Source organism: Leptonychotes weddellii, chromosome 1, assembly GCF_054177405.1.
Source record: "Leptonychotes weddellii isolate Sample4059 chromosome 1, ASM5417740v2, whole genome shotgun sequence".
Taxonomy (NCBI): Eukaryota; Metazoa; Chordata; class Mammalia; order Carnivora; family Phocidae; genus Leptonychotes; species Leptonychotes weddellii.
The window spans coordinates 57,417,453-57,444,045 of record NC_138369.1 but is presented as its reverse complement, the minus strand read 5'-3'; the positions used below and the strand labels follow the sequence as shown (position 1 = coordinate 57,444,045).

General features: G+C 55.8%; 1 protein-coding gene across 1 annotated transcript in view; it reads left to right on the top strand.

Moving 5' to 3' along the window:
- SCN5A (sodium voltage-gated channel alpha subunit 5) overlaps window positions 1–26,593 on the top strand; it is a 95,390-nt gene that overhangs the window by 24,498 nt on the left and 44,299 nt on the right. The window contains exons 4-14 of the mRNA XM_081824511.1: window positions 1,728–1,817; window positions 3,106–3,234; window positions 9,396–9,487; window positions 12,967–13,197; window positions 14,732–14,795; window positions 16,178–16,319; window positions 16,863–17,060; window positions 18,660–18,839; window positions 19,639–20,010; window positions 24,974–25,106; window positions 26,015–26,253. Of these exons, the coding sequence (XP_081680637.1) occupies window positions 1,728–1,817; window positions 3,106–3,234; window positions 9,396–9,487; window positions 12,967–13,197; window positions 14,732–14,795; window positions 16,178–16,319; window positions 16,863–17,060; window positions 18,660–18,839; window positions 19,639–20,010; window positions 24,974–25,106; window positions 26,015–26,253 (1,870 nt within the window). The remainder of the gene's footprint in view (window positions 1–1,727; window positions 1,818–3,105; window positions 3,235–9,395; window positions 9,488–12,966; window positions 13,198–14,731; window positions 14,796–16,177; window positions 16,320–16,862; window positions 17,061–18,659; window positions 18,840–19,638; window positions 20,011–24,973; window positions 25,107–26,014; window positions 26,254–26,593) is intronic.

The window sequence follows — 26,593 nt, the reverse complement described above, 5'->3', positions numbered from 1 at the left end:
CCTCCCCCCCACCACACCCCATGCCTTGAGAGGTGTCCTCCCACCAGGAAGGAATCAGGACTTCCTGGAGCCATGGACTCTGAGCTGAACAGCTCTTCTTTAACTGAGGGAGGTTCCCAAAGCCTGATCCTCTTTCATCTCAGGTGAGAAAATGGAGAATTCATTATAAACTGGGGGTGGGGCTTGGCCGGCTATTTCCTAATCCCGTCGATTCCCTAGAAGGAGGACTAGAAGTGTGGAGGGCACACACCTAGATTCTTTGAGAGGCCTCACTCCCCTCCCCTCCCTTCCCAGATGGGGCAGCACCCACACCCTCCCAGAAGTCAGCACCCCGGCTAGGCTGACAGCACTGGTCTCCCCCTCAGACCCGAGGCCAGAAAACGGTGGAGCTCTGCTAGGGAGGAAAGAGGCAGGCCCCTAGGGCTCAATTACTTCAGCTCCCTGGCAGCCGGAGGGAATCTCAGACCGGCAGCTGCTGTGCACAGGGCTGGGGCCGGGGCCATGTTGTGAGCCTGGGGGCAGCCGCAGGGGGCAGGAAGCCCAGCCTCTCTTCTTGGGCTGGGGAGGGAATTTGTGAGAGCAGCAGAGTGTCCCTGTTCTGACTCAGGCCCCTGGGGGGTGCCCTAGTCCCTACACGGCCCAGGGTCTGCCCCTTGCTCTTCTGTAGATCTTGCAGAGGTGACAGAGGCCATGGAGGTTAGGCAGAGCTTCGTCCAGCTTGAAGCAACAGAGAAGTAGCCAGAGTCAGGGATGAGCCAAGGCCTGGGGCAGTTCAGTTCAAGGCCAGGGGCCCAAGAGGATGCCCAAGACACAGTCCCAACATCTGAAGCGCTCCCCTTCTGGTGGGGAACAGATGGGCATTACCACTTAGGGAGCAAGGGCACACTTAGAGATGCCCCATGCCCTGGGGATGCAGTCTCCTAGGAGTCAGAGCAGGCCGCTCAGAGGGGGTGCTCCTTCTCAGAAGGGGTGCCCTTGCTCAGAGGGAGCACTCACTCTGAGGGGGTGCTCCCGCTCAGAGGAAGTGCTCTTGCTCAGAGGAATACTCCTGCTCAAGGCGGGGGTGGGGAGAGGGGGGCTCCTGCTCAGAGGAGGTGCACCTGCTGAGGAGTTTCTTGAAGGAGGGGGAGGAGGAGAGCATTAGGTGGAGCACGTGCGAAGGGCAGGACGCAGTTTGAGGAGCCATGCCTGCATCCTCAGTGTCCGTGTGTCCTGACAAGGTATATAAGTTTGGACAGCAGAACACTCCTTCAGAGAAGTCCTAGGCCAAAGGTGAAAAGCCTCGGGGAAGCAGGGGAGAGAACTGGGAGTCCCGCCGCCAGGGCTTTTCTCTCGCCCCCAGGAGGTGGCCCCTGAAGAGCAGTTTCTAAATCCCACCTCCCTCTCCCGGGGCTAAGGACTGCATGCCCATGCGGCTGTGGGTAAAAACCTCTGTGGTATGGGGGTCTTCCTCCCTGCCCCCCAGGACGGACCCTATGTGGAACTCTGCTAATGGTTCGATGTCAGCTGTCTGGTCCCCGAAGGGGCTGCTGAGCAGGGCAGGTGTCCGGCTGCAAGTGCTGGGGAGGGGAGAGGTTGGCAGGGCCTGGGCACAGCCCCAGGGTGTCCCCTTGGAGCCCCCGCCTCATTGATCTGGCAGCACTGGCATGGCATGACACCCGCAAGGGCAGGACCCTCAGGCCGTAGTGGCCTGGCCGGCACATGGCTTTCCTTGACCTCCGCGCCACGCTGTTCAGTATGCTCATCATGTGCACCATCCTGACCAACTGCGTGTTCATGGCCCAGCACGACCCTCCACCCTGGACCAAGTATGTCGAGTGAGTATCTTCAGGGCCTCTGTAGCCGGCCCCTCCCTCCCTTCCTTTCCATTACATACCGTGGCCTCTGAAGTCACCCCAGAAGTCCCCGGCGGGACTCACCCACCCGGAAGGTCCGTGGCCCAGCCCCTTCCCTCTCTGGCCGCTCCTGGTCCTGCCAGCTTCTTGACTTGAGCGGTGGCCTCAGGGGCGGAAGCTCTCCAGGTTGGCCAAGTGGGAGATTCCTTCCTGACCCACCCTAAACAGCACTGAGCACATTGAGGAAGGCTCCGAAATAAAATCCTGACAATTTATCGAGCACTTAGTGTGTGCCAGGCGCTGCCGTGGAACAGTAAGCCTCATCTCCTTTGACCATCCAGGCAGCCCAATAGGGTGGGGACAGCCACTATCCCCCTTAGACAGGAAGCTGGAAACTGGGGGCGCACCTTGTCCAGTAGGGCATGGCCAGGGGGTTTGGCAGCCGGGCAAAGCCCAGGGCTGTCCCCACTTCACGGCTATCTCTGCTGCCTCCTGGGACCATTTGCTCAGTTTCAGAAAACTGCTTCTGGCCCGTCCTTCTCAAATGAAAGTACCTTACCCACGAGTTTTAAACAGACCCGATAGGCCCTTGGGGCGTTTGGTGCCTGTTTTCAGGGAACTGATGGAATGTCAGGGACAGCCTCTCTTACCAAAGTGGCTCGCCTTGTGGCTCTCTGTGTTCGCCCAGGACCACAGCATCATCAGTGCTGCGGGGATGACTGTGGGCCATGGTCCCTGCATCTAGGCATCCAGATTCTTCAGGCCACCCCTCCCAGCCTCAGGCGTTAGAACCTCAGCCCCTTTTCCGAGCGCAAGGTAGACAGCTGTACCCAGCTACCTATAGGTAGTTGAGAATGGACCATGCTCCTGTCACTAGCTGCTGAGGACCCACCAGCAAGGGTGAGGGAGTGACATGATCTGAGTGTCTTTACAGGCCACCATATGCCCGTGTGCATGGCCCCCGAGGCTGGGGTGAGGAGAGAAGTCGAAGGTCTTCTTACGCCAAGACAAGCAAGAGGGAAAATGGAAAGTTCAGAAGGGCACATGGTGGGCACTCAGCAATGCTGAGCAAACACGTGCAGAGATGCAGTAAATAGTCCAGTGTTTGGCCCAAGGCTCTAGCTCTGCCATGGGGCATGGCCGAGGGTCCGGTCTGAGGGCTCCTTAAGAGCGGAGCTGTACAGGGCTCATGCATGCATGTGAGGAACCCGGTCAACCTGGCCTGTGGGCTGCAGCCTCCCTGAGAAACCTTGCGGGTCTCTCCCCCCAGGTACACCTTCACTGCCATTTACACCTTTGAGTCTCTGGTCAAGATTCTGGCTCGAGGCTTCTGCCTGCATGCGTTCACCTTCCTCCGGGACCCATGGAACTGGCTGGACTTCAGTGTGATTGTCATGGCGTAAGTACCTTGTTCTCTGTGCCATACCGTGCCACGCCAGGCCGTCGTCAGGGCCGTGTGCATCATCCCTGGCCCTGGGCCCCCCGCTGCAGTCTGCAAGTGGCTGTAGAGCAGCCCACCTTAGTGCTATGGCAAGAGCAGACAGGATGGAGGCCCCCAGCTCCTCCTGGTGGGCCACGGAGGTCAGGCCAGCGGGTTCAGCTGTGGCCCCGTGGCAGCCCTGTGTTCCAGGGACATCATTACGATTCTGGCTTAGCGTCCTCTGCCCTTTCCACCGCGGGAAACTAGTGTTACAGCCCAAGACTTCTGGACCCCTGTGAACAATGACCTGGATTCCAAGGTGATTAAGAATGAATCACCAGGAAAGAGGAGCCTGGAGACGTGACTGGGCATCCCCAGGAGCCCATGCCTGGCACACCAGCGCATCCGCTCTCTCCACTCACGGACTCCACATTTGGCACATTCTAAGGCCCCAGTCACTGACATGATCCAGTGAGGTATCCTGGATGGGGATTCCTTGTCCCCATTTTACAGATGACAAAACAGATGCCAAGGACACCCAAGGAGCCTGCCAGAGAATGAATGTGAATATCTCTGGCATGCCACCAAGCAGGCTGGGACCCCGCTTCCTTGTCTAGAAAGAGATCCTCGCTGAGGTTGGGTTGAGGCATTCCCCTTGGGATGTGTCAGCAACGGGATGCTGTGTTCTGGGGGCGACAACTGATCATGGTGGGCCTCGTGTGCAGGAGTTGTGGCCCGGGCTCAGCCAGCAAACCCAGGCTGGGCCCCACACCTTGGCAGGGAACAGAGCTGGGGAGGGCAGTACTTCTGCCCTTGCAGAGCCTCCTCTCCCTGACTTGTGAAAGGACAGTGTTGGCCTCGGTGGTATCAAAGGTTCAGTTCAGCGCCCGCTTTCTAGGATTCTTGGATTCACTGAATCCGCCTGTTCGTGCGTGACGAGGTCTGCTTCACCCCGGACATGAGCAGCCCTAGCTGTGCGCTCAGCCATGCTGTGGGGAAGAGAGGGGAGAAGGGGCAGCCAGACCCTGCTGATGGGCTGCTTTCCAGCTAGGTGGAGAGTCTGGTGGTTAGAAAATGCATCGGGACCTCTGTTTTTGGGTGCGCTGCTTGTGAGCTGACTCCAGCCCATCGTTTTACAGGTGGGGTAACTGAGGCTCTGAGAGACGCTGCCACTTGCCCAAAGCCAGTGTAGACTTAGGCCTGGGCAGAGCTGAGTGAGCAAGGGAGAGTATAGCAGGAGAGAAGGCAGAGTGGTGGGGGACAGCCCCATGGCCCTGCACGCGGTGGTGAGAGCCCAGGGTGATGGGAGCCATCGGCGGTTGAGAAGCAGGGAGTAACGTGACCTGAGCTATATATTATAAGTTTGCCCGGCAGCTGGGGGGCTATTTTAGTAGCCAGGAGAGAGATGGTGGTGGGAACCAGGGTTTAAGTAGAGAAGCTGAGGGACATGGTCAGATTCTGAATGTACTTTGAGGGTAGGGCTGGCAGGAGACCCCCAGGTGGGCTTGGCTTGAGTAGCTCGGTGAACAGGGTTACCGTTCATTGAAATGGAGGATGAGGGAGGAGCTGGCTGAGGGAGGGAGGCAATCAAGAATCCAGATTGAACTGCATTAAGTTTGAAAGCATCCAGGGTGAGATATGGAACAGGCAACTGGATATTCCTGTCTGGGGTTCAGGAAAGAGGTCCGAGTTAGAGATATATATTTAGAAGCCATCAAGGTGCAGATGAGACTTGCAGCCAGGAGACCGGATGAATGAATCATCTAGAGTGAGTGTGGCCAGAGAAGGGATGGCGCCTGGGGACGGTACCACAGGATGCTCCAACATCTCGAGGTCAGGAAAGAAGGGGTGAGCCAAGGAGCCTGGAGGGCACTGCCATGGGGGGTGGAGGAAAACTCGGACAGAGGACTGTCCTGAAAGCCAGCTGAGGAGCGTGACTCCACTTGAAAGATGCCCTGAGGAGGCTGAAGAAATCCAAGACACAGTCCATGGCAGTCCGAGACGTGACACCAATGACCTTGACGCGGCTAATGACCGTGACACCACTGATTGCCTCGACCAGACATGGGGGGCCAGACACCTGATTAGACAGGGCTCAAGAGACTGGGGCAAGTATAGACGTGCACTTTGCGGGGTTAGCTGTAAACCAGACTGAAAATAGGATGCTGGGAGTGGGGAAGATGGGCAGAGCAGCACCATTCAAGAAGGGAGATGTCTTTGTAAAGGGACACAATCCGGGCGAGAGGGCAGCCTGATGATGGAGGGGGGTGAGTTGCAGGAGCAAAGCCCTTGAGCTGGCCTGAGGGCTAGGAAACTAGGGCCCACGTGGAGCATTGGCCTTCAGAGCAGGGAAGGCAGAATTTCTGGGTTGGGAGAGTTGGTGATGAAAGAAGAGAATTTCTCTTCTGATTGCTCCTATTTTCTCCACGGTAAGAAGCACAATCATCAGCTGAGAACACGGAGTAGGGAGGCTCCTACTCTTGAGGAGGGAAGGAGACCTCACCATGCAGAGCCAGGACGTTGCACTGACTTCGGAAGGGAGCAGGATTATTATGCCAGGCCCAGGCTCCAGAGTCCCTACAGGAGGGGAGCAGTGCTCCTTGGGCCCCTGGGGGCCTGGTGTCACAGGAAGGGGGCTTTGGCAGGACACAGCGTCTGCCTGCGTCTGTCCTACCTTCCCATCCTGGAGCCCAAACAGGACTGTGTCACAGCAGTGATTGATGCTCCCAGACCCTGGGTCCCTTGCCTAACGGGAGGTCTCTGGGAGATGCTCTGAATGACCTCAGGCCCTTAGTGAGTCCTGCTGTCTTATCCCAGGAGAGAATCCCTGTCTCGATCCCATGGGCTCCCACGGGGAACTGCTTCTTCCGCTTGGAATCACAGAGCAGGTGTGCCTTCCTCACCGAGGCCTGCCTGCCTGCCTTCTTTCCGTACCAGAACCAGGGGTGACAAAGCAGAACAGAGCCTCAGAGGCCAGCAGACTATTTCCAAGTTCCTGAGCATCTCAGGGAAACGGCACTCACTTCCCCTGGGGCCGCATGGACCCACTGCAATGTCAGGTTTCTGCTGTGGGCTGGATTGGCCTGGCAGCTTTGATTGGCAGTGGCCCTGCCTTATGAAAACGATGCTGCCCTGGTAATGCGGTGAAATGCATCCTGCTATAGTCAAAATGGCTCCATAACAGGGGGCGGAGGGGGTGCTCCTAGAATAATCGAAGGAGCTTTGGGTGGCAGAAATGGTCGATTCGCTGAAACTCCCCATCCTCCATTTTACAGATGGGGAACTGAGGCTCCAAGAGAGCCTACCTCTTGCCCAAATTTGTGGAATGAATCAGCAGCCGTGCTGAAACTAAAACAGGTCCCCTTACTCGAGAGGCGCTCCAGGTCTACGGTTTCCACCTGATCCCCCACCCACTCAATGTAGGGGTTGTGGGAGGGTCCGGGTTGCCAGGAGGCCTGCCCGGCAACCCTCCTGCCAGAGTTCTTCCCGGGGGCCCCTCCTGGAAGGGCATTACCTGCCCGTTAGCACAGCCGCCCACCTCCGGGGGTTGTTATGGAAACCAAACCTGGAGGGGAAGGGAGGGAGGGCAGAGAGGAGAGGGTGGGCTGTACCTCTGCCCAACAGCCCAGGAGGCGCCGTCTGCCTTGAATAGCAGGGCTGCACAGGAAGATGGGGGTGGAGCAGGAGGAGGTCTGCCCTTCCTCTGGGGTCCTCGGCTTCCAAAAGGGCTTCCCCCCGCCCTGGGGCTAGTGTGATGGATGGGTTGTTCCCTCACCAACCTCTGCTCTTTCGGTGTCAGGCCCGGGGCCCACCAGCCCAGCTGTCTGCCCCTGCCCAGCAGCTTGGCCAGAGCAGAAGGAGTAGAATGGCTTGGAGGAACGTTTTGCCAGCCTGACAGGGGCAAAGCTCTACCCCCAACCCGGCCACTGCCGACGCTGGCCCTTTGCGTTGCAGGGTCTCTGACCACACATCCCGGGGCCCCAAGAGATGTCTCATTAGGGATCTAGGGCCCGCACGTGGGAAGCAACCAGGCCAAACGCTCTGAATCAGGTAAAAGGGCAGTGGTCCCCATGTCACAGCCAGGGTCACGGACATGCAGAGCCCTCACCCAGCCCTGCATCTCACCTTCAAGACTTCCTTCTCCTCAGCATTGCCCTCCCACACATGTCCTGACTTCACACACGACCACCAGCCCGGCTCCTGTTCTCAGCCATTCGGCTGGCCTTGCAAGCCTGCTGGGAGCACACACCTTGGGATCTTGGCTCCTCTGTGCTCAGCACCAGCTGCTGAGGAGGCGGACCATGAATGGAGGGCAAGCCTGAGGGTGTGGGAAGACGAGTTCTACACGGGGACGGGCAGAGACAGGCAGAATCCAAGCTTCAGACAGGCAGGGCTTCCCTGAAGACGTGAGGGGACAGACGGGGTCTGTGGGAGACAAGAGAAGCAAGGACAGTTGGTTCCCTCTGATCTGCACGGTGCTCTACTCACTCCCTGTGACCAGAAGAGACAATCTTGGAACCAGTGTCCTGAGAAAGAGAAACTGTTGTCCCAGGCCACACTTATTTGTCCGGCAGCGGGAAATGGGGCCCAGAGCCACCAGCAGGCTGGACCCGGGGCTTGTGTGTGATGGCAACATCAGCAGTGTTCTGAGCTAAACCTGAAAGTCTTGTGGCAGCACCATATCTGGATGGAAAATAAAGCCTGAAAGAAGAATGTGGGACAGAGGTTTGAGGATCTGAGTCATCACAGAGGATGGAATAGCCATTAAAAGTAAAGAGGGAACTTGGACCAAATTAATAGGTGTATTTGGGCCAGAATAAGGGAGGTGACTTCTACTCCCCATCAGAAGTTTACAAGCTGAAGCGAGTCCAGGGGAAGAACGGAAAACACACCACAAAAAGGATCTGGTGTAGCCAGAAGAAAAACTCTGAGAATGTGTCTGCTGACTTCTCATCTCTGAAGGGATGTGGGGAGTAAGGAGGGAGCAAGCATGATCCACAGGGCCCTGTGAAGATGGAAGGGCCCCATGAGAGGACATGAGGAATCTGGTGTCAGCCCAGGGTCAGTTAGAGCTGGACAAGGCAGGACTCAGCTGACTCCAGGACACTGAGTCCCTTGACATAGCCTACCCACAGCTTGAAAGCAGATTCAGAAGCTCTGAGTGGAGTGGAAGGGCCTGGAGTTCCAGACTGACCAGCAGAGTGAGTCCAGCTGCATGATCATCCCACCCTTGGCACTTAATCGGCTTCACTGGTCTGCCGTCCTGGGTCCAATGTCACTCAAACACCAGGTACGACACACTTGGTTAAAAATCAGACATCCTGAGTCCACCGACCTTTGTTAAACATCAGACACCTTCGCTTAAGTGTCAGATACCGTGGATGTGAAATCTTTGGTTAAATATCACAAGTCACTTGCCACTGTCCCAATGGTCCTGGTCACACACTGTCCACGCAGCTCTTAGACATCCTGGTCACGTGGCCCATCCACGCACATCCTCACACTCTGCTTGGGCAGTCCCCTGCCCCCCAGAGATGGACTCCTTCCTCCTGTGCCTGTGAAGACCACGGATGGATGACTGTCTGAGTTGTAGGTTGGAACGTCTCAGCCATTCAGCCCTGCTGAGTGTCACTCGGGCCCAAGCAGACCTAGAGGGCGGCTCACTCCTGAGGTCCCTCCTCCTGTGAAGACCCAGGGCCATCCTTGGGGGTCTCCGGAGGTCTTGGGATGACACTGAGGGGGAGTCGGCCCCCGGAGACCTAGCTGTGCCTCCATGAGGGTCTCAACCAGGGCTTGAGGGTCCACAGATCGGGGCAGCCAGGAACGAGCTGATCACAGACGACAGAAGATGCAGCGCAAAGCTGGGACCAGAATCCCCCTTGGCTCCTCTGTCACCCGGCTATCAGGAGCACCTCGCTGAGAGAGCCGCCTCCCGTGTGGGGGCTTCCTATGTGGACATCCTTAAGTCATCTCGCCGAGGGTCCGGTGTCAGGAGGGTGGAGAGGAGGAAGAGAACCCGAGGGAGCCCTGGGCCATCCGCAGCCCTCCCTGTGGGAGCGGGAGAAGGGAGTGGGTGGGTCGGGGAGGGCAGGCTGAGGTGCTGCTTTGTAATTCCCAATAACTGTGGTTTGATTCTGCAGGTATGTATCAGAAAATATAAAACTAGGCAATTTGTCGGCTCTTCGAACTTTCAGAGTCCTGAGAGCTCTAAAAACTATTTCAGTTATCCCAGGTAAGATGCCCAGATTTGCCTCTCAGATCTCAGCTACAAGTGACTCTCTCTCTGTCTCCCCTCCCCCCCAATCGTGTGTCTCCTACTGGCGTGTTGTCACTGTCTCGTGTGTGACTTTCCCTTGTTACAGATACACAACTGAATTTGTGGACCTGGGCAATGTCTCAGCTTTACGTACCTTCCGAGTCCTCCGGGCCCTGAAAACTATATCAGTCATTTCAGGTGAAAAATCAGGTTAAACGCCAAGGCTGGAGGGACACACTCAGGCCTTCCCAGCCAGCTGGGCCCAAGGCGACCCTTGGGAAGGCCCCTCCGAATGTGCCTGTCACCAGAATACCTTTCCCAGAGCTCGGCTGTGGGGGCTGTCGGCGGCGGACACGGCTGTCCCCTCAGAGCCTCATGAGGGGCTTCGGGCTGCCCCCCCCTCACAGACGCCGGGGGGCACACAGCTCCCATGGCAGGTCCTGGATTGAACCCAAATTCTTCCCAAGATGGTGAGGCCCTTCCCAAACCGAACTCAGCGCTTTGAATAGCTAAAAGCTTGTATGTGAATTGCTTCAGCCAGAAGCATCATCCTCCGATAAGGAAACCAAAGAACTGAGTTTGAGGGAAACCACACGCACACGCACACACGCCCAGAATAAAAAAGGGAAACCCGGGGCTGAGTGCCCAGTCCCTGCATTGCGCCCCCTCTGGTCGCACAGCTGCCGCCGCAGCCTCCTTTTGTGAAACAGAGTGTACTCTGCGGACAGGTGTCATCGGGCCTTGGCGTCTACCAGCCCTCGCTGCATGGTGCGGTAGAGGTGTAGCGGACCGTGCATGGTAGCCTCAGGAAGCAGTTGTCCTTGACAGATGTTGGCAGTTGCACCCAGGGAAGTCTAAGCTCGGACGGCCTCTCTAGAAAGCCGGCCTACCCCCATCCATCCAGGAAAGCTCTCAAAAGGCTTATGATGATTTCACAGCCCACAGGGCAGTGCCCAGAGGTTCCTTCCAGACCCTTTTCTGAATGCAGCCACACTCAGAACTGGAGAAGGCACTTCTTTTAAGAAGGCAGCAGGAGATAGGCTGTGCGCCACGGATCTGGGGAAGTGTCAGAGCTGAGGGAAGAGTTCAGTGAAGCAGATGGTTACATCTGCTCCTGATTCGGAAAGCCGTAGGTCCTGGGCCCTTGATCGCCATGATCTCGCCAGGAAGGCAAGGGCCCTGCTCTGAGCTCCTTGGAGGAGTTCAGACTCTCCCTTGGTGGGCTTAATCATCTTATAAGAGGAACCCCATCCACTTATGCCATGTTCAAACTAGCCCAGAATGTTCCTCCTGGCCTCTGAACCCCGTAGGATGTGCTTCCCGCAAGTGGCCCAGACCCCTGCTAAGAGCCAGTAGCAAGTGGGGCAGTCTGCCCCCAGTGTACCGAGTCACCGCCATGGAGACAGGCATTGTCACTGGCCTGGGTGCACGCATACATGCTTAGAAGCCTCAGGGTCTGTCTTCTAGGGTCCCAGGGACAACCTCACCTCATCCATCCACAGGATTAGAGAAGCACACTGACCACAGCAGCTGAGAAAAGGCATGTTCCAGTCTGTTTTATAAAAAAGGCTGGCAAAGGAAAATATTTCTCAGTCCTGGAGTAAAGGAGGAAGCCTGCCAGCCTCAACCCAGGCCCACTGGATCTCTTCAAGGCTGCCAGCACCCCCAGTGAGGAAGCAGACAAAAGACCCTGAAAGTGGTCATTAGAACAGTGCTGTGGTCAGCATTATGGAAGTCTCCCCGGAGGAGGTGTCCCCTGAGCTGAGGCTTAAAGAGCCTTGGCCCTCTCCAGACCTCGGTCTCCTCTCCCACAAAATGGGAATGAAATCCAAATGGTTGGTTTCCAAGGGCTCTTCACCCAGCCTGTTAGAACTTCAGTGGCAGGAGAGTTTCCCAGCTGATGCCCAGGACCCTTCCTTTCTTGGGTCTTTTCAGAAAGAATCCTGTTAACTTCATTGGACTCATTCTTGCCAGAAGTGAACTCTGTCATCAATATGAGAAATATCTAAAGGACTGGATCTGTGCTCACCAACTGATTGTCCCCCCTGGACGCTATGTCCACAGGCCAGGAAGTGCTTCACTGGGCCTTGAACTGTATGCTAGTTGAGGCAGAGTCTGCTGCCCACCACCTCTTACCCTATGCTCCCTGCCACGTCCAGTACGGGCAGGGTCTCCGGGCCTGGTGAGCAGAACCAGAGTGGGCTCCCTGAGGGGGTCCTAGAAGCTCTGCTAGAGATGAGGCGCCCTGGGCTACAGAATGGGGATCCCACTGACACCACCACTCCAGGCCCAGACCCCTGCAGGGGCCACGCCTGCCCAGGGCAGTTGCCAACATCTGCCAGGACGATTCCCACCGAGCACGCTGAGTGCCTCTGAGCTGCGGGCAGGCAGCAGCGCTGGTGACACAGTGGGGGACTTCCTCCCCCCACCTCCCGTGGTTGCCCATCGCTGCCTCCCTGTCTCGAGGTCATGGGCACGGCAGCTGTGGGCACGGCCACCACGGGTGCTCCTAACACATTAACCAGCTGGACGATGGATGGATGGATGGAGCTTAATCTGAGATCTGGTCGCTTTGATGGGGGGTGGGGAGTGGGGGCGGGAGGCTGGGCTCTGCTGCTGGCAGAGAAGCCCCCTCGCTCCAGATGCTCTGCTCAAACTTGTCGTAGGACAGTAGCTCAGTGTCAGACCAAAGGCGTCTACACGTGCTTTTCTGTCACTTTCGCTTTGTGGTGCTGGCTTCTGCAGGGAGCTGGGCCATGCAACTAACACATCATGGCCTCTTGGCTTTGGGGAATGGGATGGAACGAGATGGAGTTCCCGGAGGGACAGGGCAGGGCAGGAAAATGCAAAATAGGTCAAGCCCTCCCCTGCCCTTAAAGTTTTTCCAAAAGTGGGGCCCTAGCCAGAATAGACCCTTTAGGACATTACCCACCATGACCTTGCCAGACCTCCTGATAGCGCCCCCATCCCCCAAGCACACACCACAGTCCTCTATCAGGAATGGCTTGTGTCTCCCCATCTTCAGGATCAAGGCAGACGCTCTCCCATTGCCCTGGAATGGGCCTGGACCTCAGTGTCCTTCCCACAGGTTACATTTAAAGGCATACCTTGGGACCAGCCAGACGGGGACAGGCTTTGAGTGTTTTCTTCCTGAGGAAACCAGCATTTCCCATACCCATTTCATATATGTGGCTAGTGGAGAGCAAAGAGGCCTGGGCCCTTCTGAAAATACACGGCCAGACTGGACCTTTGCCCCCGGGGGAATCAGGACAGAATCTCAGTAATGGAGGAAATGGGAGCTTTGGTCTGAAAAGCCCGAGAGAGGCCTCCTTCACCTGCCCCCACCTCATGATTGCCCACCTGGCCCAGCACCCCCTCAGGCCTGGCCCCCACCCAGTGGAGCAGGGAGCACAGGACCTGTGGGTGACCCCCCTGCTCGTTCTTGCCTTCCCCAGGTCTGAAGACCATCGTGGGGGCCCTGATCCAGTCTGTGAAGAAGCTGGCCGATGTGATGGTCCTCACGGTCTTCTGCCTCAGCGTCTTCGCCCTCATCGGCCTGCAGCTCTTCATGGGCAACCTGAGGCACAAGTGTGTCCGCAACTTCACGGCACTCAACGACACCAACGGCTCTGTGGAGGCCAACGGCCAGGTCTGGGAGTCACTGGACCGCTACCTCAGCAAACCAGGTGCAGGCTCACTCTGTGGCCCGGGCAGGGCTTTGTGAGGCCACGCGGGCCTCGCCAGAGGGCAGACCTGCCCCCAACGGCCATTCCAGCCCTACCCGGGCCCCTGGAGACCCAGAAGTGTGCTCGGGGATCCCAGCCCCTGCTCTTTGGAACTCCAGGAGAGGACAAAGGGGAGGAGACTTTGGGCCTGCCCTCATGACTTCTCAGGCTAGATGGCCAGACACTTGGGGAACAGGAAGGATGGACTTAGCTGGAGAGGCACATAAGGGACGGCAGGTGCCGTGGCTAGAGGCGGGGACAGACCCTAGAGAATCGGGCATGGGGAGAAGACCAGCCTGCCTGCCCAGAAAGGAGTGTCAGCTGGAGAAAGGGTGGGACACGGGGCTGGGGTAGTTTGTGAGGCTTCAGAGCGAAGGCCCCACCTGCGTGGCATGGGATGTTTCAGTCGACTTTGGTGTTTCTTGCCAGGATGTTAATTCCATGTGCATGTCCACCAAAGCCCCGAGAGAGGGTCAGAACTAGCTCAGTGATTATACAAAATCTCATGAGCCCCTCCTGTCATTTCACAGATACATGGTTTTCTATTGTCCGGGCTGATGACGAGCACCTCTCTTAACTAGTACCATCAGTCTGGTTCAAAGGTAGACACTGGTGCAAGGCCAGATTCCAGGCCACAAGGACCTCCAGGGACATTCTGAAGTTAGGGCCTCTTCCCTACACCAGCAGTCCACTTTGGAAGAAGAACCAGACCACAACTCACTGACTCAATTTGCTTATGGTTCAGCTGTGGCCAAGTAGCTTCCACGTGTACCAGTCACCTGGAGAGCTCCAGAAAGCCCACACTGCTGGGCGGCACCCCCAGGGGTTCCTGAGTCCGTAGACCTGGGGCGGCACTCGGGAAGTTACCTTTCTCACCAGGTCCCAGTTGATGCCTGCTGCCGCTGGCCTGGGGACCACAGTTTGAGAACTAAGGCGGGTAGTGGTGGGGGATGGGGACTGACAGATGGCCAGAGGGGAGAGGACAGGACTGGGTGTCGCATATGTCACCTGGTCCAGCCCCAGCCCTGTCTGAGCAGACCACGGTATCGCCACGATGACTGTAGCTTGTATTGCTTGCACGAAGAAGTGGGCCCGGACGGAGCTGAGCAGTAGCCTGCCAAAACCATGCCGTGGCTCATAGCCGAGCTGGGTCTCTGCCCAGACCCCTGCCTCCTAGTTCAGGGCCTCTCTTGGCCTGGGCTATCCTCCTGAGTAGCTCGGGGCAGGGCACAGAGGCTCCCTGTGGGGACTTCCTGAGTGTTCTGGGAGTGTGGGGGATGCTAGCAGCTGAACGTCTGAGGAGGAGTAGGAAGCAGGCCAGGGTAGCAGCTGGAATTGCCTCAGGCCTGGCCAGGCAGAGGGTAGGGGCCAGGGCAGGGCCAGAGAAGAGAACACCAGTGGCGTCTCTACCTCCCCAGAGCCCTGGACGCCACGCGGGAACCCCGGGAGTCTGAGCCACACACGTGCCCTTCACCGTCTGTTGTTCCTCTTTCAGAAAATTACTTGCTGAAGAACGGCACCTCCGATGTGTTACTGTGTGGGAACAGCTCTGACGCCGGGTAGGTGGCGGCCCCCCCCCCCCCCCCCCAGGGCCACCTCACCCAGCAGGGGTGAGGTGAGGTGAGGCGAGGGCGGCAGGGGAGGGCCCCCGTCCGGTGCTTTCTCAACTGACTGTGCTTTCAGTTTATGCCCTTGACCCCAGGCCTTCCCCTGCCTCTGTTCCCTGCTAGGCCCCTGGCATCTTGTCCACCCCACCCCCACCACAGTGGAGACAGCTCTGAGGTGGTGAAGGAATGAAGGCTCAGATCTGCAGGGAGGGCGAACAGAGCGCGCAGTGCCTCCCGCCAGCCCAACCCTGGCTCCTGTTCCTTTGCGGAAGCCCCCCAGGGCTGCTCCCTCTCCATCCAGTCTTCACTCCCTCCCTACCCATCTGTCCACTGGGTCAGGAGAGAGTATGGCTTCCCCCAGCAGCCTAGACTTTCCTCCAGGGCAAGCAGAGCCTGCACCTGCAGCCCGAGTGTGGTGCCCAGAGATGCCCCATAACCACATGCGGCTCCCAGGGCCCTGGGGCCCTGTGTGTACGGGGTCTGGATCAGTGTGACCGTGCCACAGTTGTTAGGCGGAGAGTGGGACACCCAGGCTTACCTGGTGAGGGAGAGGCTCTGTGGGGCTGCAGTCCCACATCTCTCAGTATGAGGTTCCAGCCCTTCTTGTCACTAAGGAGATTGTCTGGAGGGTCTTAGGATATGAGCAAGGCACAGAGGCTGCGTCCTCCCACTTGCCGAGTCCCCTGCCCCCCACCTTCTGTCTCTCACACTCATGAATCCAGCCCAGTGGTCCATCTTTGGGAGAGAGGCTGTCCCATCCAGCTCTGGGAACCATCATTCCACCTCACTCTGCTTATGTGTGCAGTCATGCAAAGTCATGGAGAAGTCACGTTCTCCAGACGTGGCCAGACCCCATCCCGTCCACCCCAGCATCGTCCCTCAACCCCATGGCCTGGCATTTGCCCTGGGCTCCCTGCTTTTCAGCTCCATGCTGTTCAACCAAGCCTTGCTGCCCTCCCCCCACTGCATGCCAACTCTGTGCCCATCTCCCTGTGGGGTAGGCAGCCAGAGGAAAAGACTGTGAGCCAGGCCCTTGGCACTTCCTCTGTGAGGGCAGAGGCAACTCGGGTATCGTGTGGGCAGAAGGGAGCTGGACTTAGGCCTAGCTGAATACAGATGGGCAGAGAAAAGGCGAAGACCATGTCCCAGGCGGAAGGCACGGCATGAAAAGTCACGGCAGCAGGACCAGCAGCGTGGCACTAAGTTCGTGAAACTCAGCCTCATGAAGCTGTGGGGCATAGCTGGGCTGCCCGGGGAGATGCGTCAGGCCCAGGGAGCATCTCGGTGGGGCGGGGGGGAGGGGCACGGGACAGAGTCTGTGTGTCTGACTGCAGGACATGCCCCGAGGGTTACCGGTGCCTAAAGGCAGGGGACAACCCTGACCACGGCTACACCAGCTTCGACTCCTTTGCCTGGGCCTTCCTTGCGCTCTTCCGCCTCATGACGCAGGACTGCTGGGAGCGCCTCTACCAGCAGGTACATGGGTGCCCGGGCAGCAGAGGAACAGCAGGAACAGGCTAGGGGCACACATCAGGGACCAGGATGCACAGGTGAATTAGCCAGAAGTGGCTCCAGCAGCTTCTCTACTGGCAAGAGCTAAGGGGGCTCAAGGAATAAGGGACAGGGACCCTTGCATCTGAGGGATGAGACACAGCAAGCAAAGAAACTTTCTTTTTGCCGGTAAACAAGTACCCATCCCTCTATATGGGATACTCTGTGCTCTGTGAGTGCAACTCTTCACCCTATGTGATGGAATAGTCCCCTCTATGCATGCAACATTTCCTCTGTTGCCTGGAACATTCTGCCTCCCTCTATGGGTGGGACACCATCCCCTGCGTGTAGGTCATTCTTCTCTATAGGTTAGAACACTTACCTCTATAGATAGGATATGCTCTACTCCCTCCCCTGGCTGTGGTCATTTGAACCCTTGGCACAGCCAGACTGGACAACTTGAAATTCCATGACCATGACCTAGAAGGGACCCCAGTGAAGATAACCTCTATTGCCTTACTCCCCCAGACCCTGAGGTCTGCAGGGAAGATCTACATGATCTTCTTCATGCTTGTCATCTTCCTGGGCTCTTTCTACCTGGTGAACCTGATCCTGGCTGTGGTTGCCATGGCCTACGAGGAGCAAAACCAAGCCACCATCGCTGAGACCGAGGAGAAGGAAAAGCGCTTCCGGGAGGCCATGGAGATGCTCAAGAAAGAGCATGAGGTGGGTGAGCAGTGCAGCCAAGGAGCCTCCAAACCAAGCCTTCTCCTAACTGTGGGTGCCTGTAAACCTGATGCCTATAAACCTGGTACATGCTGGGTAAATCTGGTGCCTGCTGGGTAAAGCTGATAACTGTAAATGTGGCATCTGCTAGATAAAAGGCAGGTCCTGCTGGGTAAAGCTGGTGCCTATAAAACTGCTGCTTGCTGGGCAAAGCTGGTGCCTGTGGGCATGGCTCCTGCTGAATAAAGCTGGTACCTATAAGTGTGGTGCATGCTGGGTAAACCTGGTGTCTGCGACTGTGATGCATGCTGGGTAAAGCTGGTGTCTGCAAGTGTGATGCATGCTGGGTAGGGCTGGTGCCTGTGAGCATGGCGCCTGCTGAATAAAGCTGGTACCTGTAAGCGTGGTGCATGCTGGGTAAAGCTGTTGTCTGTGACTGTGATGCATGCTGGGTAAAGCTGGTACCTGTAAGCATGGTGCGTGCTGGGTAAAGCTGGTGTCTGTGACTGATGCATGCTGGGTAAAGCTGGTGCCTATGGGCATGGCGCCTGCCGAATAAAGCTGGTACCTGTAAGCGTGGTGCATGCTGGGTAAAGCTGGTACCTGTAAGTGTGGTGCATGCTGGGTAAAGCTGGTACCTGTAAGCATGGTGCGTGCTGGGGAAAGCTGGTGTCTGTGACTGTGATGCATGCTGGGGAAAGCTGGTGCCTTTAAGTGTGGCATCTGCTCGATGAAAGGCAGTTCCTGCTGGGTGAAGCTGGCATCTGCTGGGTGAAGGTATTTCATGTGAATGTGGTGTCTGCTAGGTAGAAATTTGGTACCTGGGTAAAGACAGTGCCTGTTCATGAGGGGCCTGCTAGGTAAAAGTAGTGCCCACGGCGAACAGGTGGGCGCTGTGAGTGTGGTTCCTGCTGAGGAAAGTGTTCCCTATGACCATGGTGTCATCTGAGAGAAAATCGTGCCAGCTGACTAAAAATGGTGCCCACTGGGTAGAGGTGGTGGCTCCTGCTAAAGTAAAGGAGCCTAGTGCATGCTGGATAAGAGAACCACGTGTCCATGGACTGAGTTTATCCTACTCAAGGGATGCCTTCTGATAGCTTGGTGAGGAACGTCCAAGGCTGGAGGCCTGAGCCAGCTCGGGAAATGAGCATGGCAGTACGGCGCTGGTTACCCCTCGCTCCCCACACAGGTACTGCGGGCTAACTACAGAGCCAGCTGTCAGACATCCACTTTCTTCTCGCTGCCCCATGCCACCTCCCCCAGCACCAGTTTTGGCCAGCTGAACCTTCTAGAAGATCTCCTGCCCTCTAATTCTGTCACTTCCTCTGCTCATCAACACCCACCCACCCCACCCCACCCCGCCCCCGCAACTGTCCCTCACACATGAGCCACTTCTTTCCTCTTCCCTGGACTTTGATTTTTCTCAAAACATCCTGAGTCTGTTTGAGCTCATCTCTCCATGATGCCTTTGTCTGGGGTTAAGTGTGCAATTCTACTTCCTGATGGGGAAAGTGAGATACTGAGAGTTGCCCGGCCTGCCTTAGCCTGAGGCTGCACAAAGTCTCAATGACCAAAACATCTCTCTTCCACCTTTTCCAGGCCCTCACCATCAGGGGTGTGGACACCGTGTCCCGCAGCTCCTTGGAGATGTCCCCTTTGGCCCCAGTAACCACCCATGAGAGAAGAAGCAAGAGGAGAAAACAAATGTCTTCGGGGACAGAGGAGTGTGGAGATGACAGGTTCCCCAAGTCCGACTCAGAGGATGGTCCCAGAGCAATGGTAATCCCCAGCTATGGCTCTGGCCCTTTCTGGGTGGGTCTGGCATCAAAAGCCCATCATGTTGGGCCCCTGGTGCAGTCACAGCCCAAGAGAGTATCCTTAAGCCCCCTCCTAGCCCTTCCTGTTTCCCATGACCATTCTTGGAGTGGAGGAAGTCTGGGCAGAGAGACAAGCTAGGTTTGGGTGTTGTGATGTCCCCAACTGCAGCTAAGTCCTCAGCATTAAGACTGGGGCTGGGACCGGGGGACACCCTGTGGTGTGGTTTGGTAGACGCCCAAGGACATGCCCATGTGAGTCAGGTGCATGGCTGATGGCCCCAGGTCCTGCTCAGGCCAGGCCTGTTTGCACCACCAGGAGCTTTCCTGCCTCCTTCTCCCCCTCCCCAGCCATAGCCACATCTTTAGGCCCAGGTCAGCTTGAATCTCCAAACCCCAGAGGCACAAGCTCTAAGTGAGCAGAGATCCCAGATGATGCAGGATTGACTGTACCCCCTCCTCTGAACACACCCTAGCTCAGCCCCCACCCAGTTCCTGAGTGGCCAGCAAAAGCCCTCAATGCTTGGGGCATCTGGGTGGCTCGGTTGGTTAAGCGTCTGACTCTTGATCTCAGCTCAGATCTAGAGCTCAGGGTCATGAGTTCAAGCCCTGCTGGGCATGGAGCCTCCTTACAAAAAAAAAAAAAACACAAAAAACTCTCATTGCTGTGAGAGAACTTCTCAGTCTCAGAGAACACCACAGGGGATAGGCTGGGAGCACGTGAAGAGCTGGCTTGGTCGTGTGCCTTCTCCCTGTGCCCCCAGAATCGTCTGAGCAGCATGCACGGCCTCAGCCGGACCTCCATGAAGCCGCGCTCCAGCCGCGGGAGCATTTTTACCTTTCGCAGGCGAGACCTGGGTTCAGAGACGGATTTTGCAGATGATGAAAACAGTACAGCGGGGGACAGCGAGAGCCACCGCACGTCACTGCTGGTGCCCTGGCCTCTGTGCCGGCCCAGTGCCCAGGGACAGCTCAGTCCAGGGACCTCGGCTCCCGGCCACGCCCTCAATGGTAAAAGAAACAGCACCGTGGACTGCAACGGGGTGGTCTCCTTGCTGGGGGCGGGCAACCCTGAGGCCACCTCCCCAGGGAGCCACCTCCTCCGCCCTGTGATCCTGGATCGCCCCCCAGACACGGTGAGCCAGCCCCGTGATTCAGCCCCAGGGCAGATCTGGTCTCCCAAACGGGTCAACAGTGCCAGGTCCAAAATACTCACTTAGTATCTACTGAGCACCTATTGTATACTGGGCTCTGGGGGTGAATAGCAAAAAAAAAAAAAATCTCTGCCCTCATAGAGCTTCCATGATAATGGGGGCAGACGGACAAACATTAAAGAAAGAGGAAAAATAGGTATATATGTATACATGGTATATAATGTTGACAAAGAAGAATAAGAGTTAAATATTTAGCAACTGGTAAGGCCCGGGCACCGAGATGCCATGGTGGCACAGAACCAGTGTCCTGAGGGCCCTCTGTTTGCCAAGTGTTAGCCCGTGGAGTTGCTGGATCCTGGGCAATGCAAGGGGTTCTGGGAAAGGGGCCAGAGTGGCCAGGGGATACTTACGGGGTTCTGGGCAACAATTATTCACCAAGCCTAAATATTTCAGTACTTTATAAACTGGTAAGCATTAGCCCAAGTAATAAGTGCTATGGGAGGACAAGAGTAAGTATGGGGGAGCAGGAACCCTTACCCATTAGGAGCCATTTAAACAAAGACCTACAGGAGGCAGGGGTGGGAGCCAGGCTGCTTTCTGAAACTCGGGGTGGGGGAGGGTGATATAGCACCCAGATTCTAGACACAAACTGGGTTTGAATTCCAGCTCATGGCTTACCAGCTGGTTGGCCGTGGGCAAGTTACTTTCTTTCTCTGTGTGTCTGTCATCTGTAAAATGAATTAAAAACACTCATCTCAGATTGCTGTGAGGATGAGTGATCTCATATGGGTACAGCAATCAGGACATCATGAGTATGTTGATGTTGCGATACTGTTATAATAATATAGCATCATTGTATCATCTGAGGGAAGCCTGTTCCAGGCCTCGAGAGCAGCCAGTGCAAAGGCCCTGAGGCAGGAGCATGCCCAGCCTATTTGAAGGAAATGCCATGAGGCCAGAATGGCTGGAACCTAGGCAGCAAAGGCAAAGGCGTTGCAGTTACCGTCAGAAAGGTAGCGGAGGGACAGGGCAGAGGGTGAAAGGCCAGCCAGAGCTCTGATTACTCAGTCAGCTGAGCCCGTGATGGACTGATGACTGCCCAGTCAGCCCTGGAGTGTCCTTGCTGACCCCTGCGCCCAACACAGTGCCCAGGGCAGCCCACCCGGGAAAAGGGCACATGTGTGGCTTATACCCAAGGCCTGCAGGAGACGGAGGAGGAGAGACTTCGTGAGGAAGCTAGGACAAGACAGGGAGCCTTGAAGGTGGAGGTGGGGCTGAAGAGAGAGGGCTCACAGCCAAATGGCCTGTTTTGCTCCAGCTCAGACTCTGGCTCTGGCTGTGGGACTTGGCGCAGTTAACGAATCACTCTGTGCCTCAATTTCCTCATCGGTTAAGTGGAAATAAAATTAATATCCACGTCAGCAATTTGTGGTGAGGACTAAAAATGGTTAAGACCTGTCTGGTCATTAGACTGGTACTTGCCTCCTGTTGGGGTAATTACTACTATTATCTGTTAGCTTTATTATTGAAGAGGAAGGAGCAAAGACTCCTGGCGTGGACTGCAGTATGCCTGGGGCAGTCACACTCCTCTGGAGCAGGGAGTCAGAGAGAGGGTCCTGGGAGCGCACTGGGGGCAGACCACAGCTTCCTGGGGGGCCTGGGAGGGCACTGGCCATCACCTGGAGGGTGGAATGTCTGGCCTTTCAGGAACACTGAATCCCGGCGGTCTAGGCCCCCTTGCAGGTCCAGCCCTGGAGTCTCAGCCTTGTGGAATCAGGTCAGCAGCGCAGAACACTAATAGAATTTCCTAATCTCATTAGGGAGAAAATCATCTCATTATGCTCCACATGTCAAGAGGAATCCAAGTTCAAACACTTCATTACCGGGAACTCTGACTTCACCCTTTCTCACTTCTGTGGGGCCCATTTGTAACCTCAAAGGGATTAGCAGGCCAAGGGACTTATTTGCAAAGTTAAAAGAATTAGCGGACCAAGATGGAGACATTGTAAAGTTAAAGAGATTAGCGGGCTGTAGGCCCCTGGGAATGCCTTCTCTGCCTCCACTGGGTCCCCAGTGAGGCCTGTCTGCCCAGTTCTGAATCTGAAGGCAGGGCACGGTGTGGGGCTCATAGTGGGTGATCCACCAAGACAGGTGAGGGGAAGAAGGGCCAGCCCAAGAGACAGTTCATGTTTAATTTATCCCAGTCAAGGGGGTGGAGGGTGAAGCTTTCCTTTGTCCTCTGTCGATAGGAGGGCCCCTGGACCAGAAGGCCGGATGGGGGTGGGGAACAGCCATTCTTCTTCTCCCTCCGCGTGTTAGACTTGCATCCTCCTTTCCCTTGGTTGTTCAGCAAGTTAGAGGCAGGGCTAGATCTTAACCCAAGCCTTCTGATTCCCGAGCAATTATCCATGCAACCAACATTTGTCCGGCGCCAGCCTGCTGTATTGAGTTGGAGGCTCCAGGGATATAGTGGTGAACAGAGCAGACAAGAGCTCTGACCTCGGGGAGTTTACCTTGTGGTCAGGAAGACAGATGGCAAACTGGTCAATATTTCCAGGTTAGCAATACAGGTCATGGTGCACAAAGAGTTGCTAGGGGGAGGGTTGGGATGGCTCTTAGAAGACTCGGGAAGTCCTTCTTGAGGAGGCGACATTAAAATTGACAGGCAAATGATTTTAGGGAGCCAGCTACAAAGATCCGGAAGAACAATGTTGTAGGCAGAGGGAACAGCAAAGACAAAGGCCCTGAAGAAGAGAAGCCTTGACATGTTCGAGGCATGAGAGGGCCAGGCAGGGTCAGGTGTGCTGGAAACAGCAAGAAGGGATACAAAATGCATTTGATGAGTTAGGATTTGGACTATACAGTGCCTCGTAGGCAATAAAAGAGTTTGGATTTACTCCAAGAAAGATGGAAAGCATGGGGTGAGGGGAGGAGAGGATTATCATTTACTTTTTAAGGGAATCCCTTTCTGCTGTATAAAGAGGGAGGAGATGGTAGCGTGCGCTAGGGTGGACTATCAGCCAGCTATTACTACATAATGCTGTGTATAGCAAACTAGCCCCAACGTCAGTGGCCAACAATGAGCCTTTTTGCTCATGCTGACTTCTCTGCGGGATGACCATGGTCTGGCTGGTCTAGGTTGGGCTTGGCTGGGCAGCTCTGTTTCAGGCTGCACGTTGGCTTGGCTCCACACTGTGGGTCAGGTTCAGGGCTGCTCCGAATGTCTCTGCTGAGGCTCAGGCTGAACGTGTGGCAGCTATCTGGGGAAACTGTTTTCATAGAAGGTTACTGGAGCCCAAGAGCAAGGCAGACAGCACAAAAACACTGAAGGTGCTGTTGTTCACATCATGTCCACTCACATTCCGTTGGCCAAAGCCAGTGTGTCATTAGTGGGACAGGGAAGGGTGCTTCCCCCACAGTGGGAGAGCACTGAGTAAATATTTGCTAAATGATAACTCAGACTACCACAGTCAAGGAGGAGGAGGAGAGAAACCAGCAGAATTTAAGACACAAATGTGAGTTAAGCTGGCCGGGCTTGTGGTTGCCTCAAACTCAGGTACCACTGTTAACAGCAGCCTCCTCAGCCCTCTCAGGCGCCTCTGCTTGAATACTTCCATGACGGGGAGCTCACTCCCTCCCTAGGCAACATCTCAGGGCAGTCCCACCAATTGCAAAGGTTGACTTTAACTTGAGCTCAGATCGATTTGGTGACCACCCCAGGCCCTGACTCTGCCGTCCTGGGTAGCCCAGGCCCCTCTTCCTTCTGACCTTCAGAGATGATAAGGCCTTCGCTTGCACGCTGAACAGCCCCGTGCCTTCCACAGCCCTGGCTCAGCCTCTTGCACTGTGGTCACACAGGGCCATGCTGATGTGAAGGCTTCTTGTCCCCACCCCCACCCCCATCCCCCACCCCCACCCCGTACCGGGAGGCGGGGCTCTGAGTAAGCCTAGAGAGTTCCTGCCACCACCTCCGTCTATCAGACACACCGCATCTCCATCTGCAGATCTGGCTCTTTTGCTTACAAAAATGATGCCAGTGCATTGACAGTGAATCCCGCAGTGCTGAAGCATATAAGTGCAAGAAGACTTCGCCCTCCCCCTCGCCTCCCCCCACAATCCCATTCCCCAGATATACTCACCTTAACGATTCCGTGTGGATCTTTCGGATCTTTTTTGTGTTTTTTCATCAAACTGTTTGTCTTGGAGGTGCTCCCATGGGAACGCACATGGAACTGCCTCCTTCTCTTAACTCTCTGTATCAGGGTCCAAAGTCAGACTGTATCCATAATTGATTTTAATGTTCTTTCTATTGATTGGTTTTGTTTTTATGGTATTAGGAACAATGCTGCAATGAGCATCATTGCATATATATTTTTGGTGCACGTGTATAATTATTTATGAAGTTAGATTGCTAGATGAGGAATTACAGAGCCAATTTAAACTTTTCTTGGTAGATAGAGCCAATCTGCCTCCACAGAAGCTCCCACCAGCTATGTCTAAGCATTGTGCTTTATGCTTCTGTTCATGTCACCTTAGAGCAGGGTAGATTTTTTCCTTTATGTTTCTTTATGCTCTTGACTCTAGGGAGCTTGTGGTCAATTAAGACTCCCAGATTGTTTTTGCATGTACTAATGTATAATGACAGCATTTGGTTAATAGAACTTGGTACATGTAGTTTCCTGTTCACACTCAAGAATTACCACTGACGAGAGACGGTGAAGAAAGGAGAATGGAGATAATGATTAGCAAGGGGGGGGGGTAGTTAATAACAGGGAGGGAGTTGGGAGCAGAGAAACCCAGCATCCGTGTCCCATCAAGACCCCCATCCTGTCTCCCCGTGCCCCCCCAACCCAAGTGTGGGACCACTGTCCCAGGCCCAGCAGCCACCCCAGGTTCAGCAGGACCCCCGTGCCCGGGCTGATGCCTATCTCCTGGTTGCCCCCAGACCACACCGTCGGAGGAGCCAGGCAGGCCCCAGATCCTGAACGCCCAGGCTCCATGTATGGATGGCTTCGAGGAGCCAGGAGAGCGGCAGCGGGCCCTCAGTGCCGTCAGTGTGCTCACCAGCGCCCTGGAAGGTCGGCTACCCCTGGTGTCATCCAAACGCTCCCACTCCTGCCCTGGGCCCCCTCCCACTTAGCCTACCTGAGCCAAGCAACCCCTAGCTGCTGGGCTTGCCTTGGACCTCCCCACCATGGGCCCAGACTTTCCAATCTGTATTGCCTCTGCATCCTCCAGAGCCATGTCTGTGTTTCTTCCAAACATCCCCACAGCTGTCCTGGCCTGTCCTGGGCACTTCCCAGCCTCATCCTGTCTTCTCCCAAGCATCCTCATGCCTTCCTGGGGCCATCCTGGCCCAGGCATACCAACTCTAGCCTATTCCCAGCCATTCCATGTCCACCACAGGCTATTCCAAGCATCCCACATCTGTCTCGGCCAGTCCCACCTTAGGCAACCCCCAGCCGTTCCAGTCTGAACTTGGCACCACTCCCCACCCATCTTGTTCCCTCCTGTCCCATATGTGTTCATGTCTTTTCTGGTCTGTTCCAGGCACCCGCCATCTGTCCTAACATGTCCCAGATGCCCACGTCTGTTCTTGTTTTGGGTGTCCTTAGATCCGACCTTGCCTGTCTCAGATGTTGTCTTGTCCTTTTCAGCCTGTCCTCCCCCTGGGTGTCCCCATGTCTGTGTGAGACTGTTGTCTCCAGACAGCCCATATCTGTCATAATCTGTCTTGTCCCAGTTGTCCCCACATCCATCCTGACCTCCTGTCCCTGTGGCCCTCTCCTATCCTATTTCCAGAGTAAGGGGCCGGGACATAAGCCACACCTTCCCTTAACCTTCCCTGTCCCTCTCACTGTCCCCCTGTCACGTAGCAGCCCTGCCCTCTCCCCAGCTAAGTCATACGTCTTTTCTGGAATACCAAATTATATGTGAGTCAGTCCACAAAAAAACAAACCAGCTCACTGGCTGCCCCCACCCCCAGAGCTGGAAGAGTCTCACCGCAAATGTCCATCATGCTGGAACCGCTTTGCCCAGCGCTACCTGATCTGGGAGTGCTGCCCGCTGTGGATGTCCATCAAGCAGAGAGTGAAGTTCATGGTCATGGACCCATTCGCCGACCTCACCATCACCATGTGCATCGTGCTTAACACACTCTTCATGGCACTGGAGCACTACAACATGACAACTGAATTCGAGGAGATGTTGCAGGTTGGAAACCTGGTAAGGGCTGCCAGCAGCCGACTCTCAAATGGGCATCCTGGTGTGATGGGCTCTCGGCCATCTGGCACAGCCTTCGTGGATAGTGAGGGGGATTCAGAGCACAAAAGGATCTTCTGAAGGTGGGAGTCACCGTGGAAGACATCTTGGAACAGGAAGTGTCAGGATCAGGTTTTAAGGAGCTGAGAGATATAGCTGGGAGTGAGAAGTTGGGGATAAAGATGCCCAGAGGCTAGAAAGCAAAGGTGAGTTGAGGGTGAACTTGAAATGTGCAGGGACGTGAGATATGGCAGTTAGTAATGGAGGAGGAGAGTGTATGCAATAAGAGGCAGTTCTCTCAGGG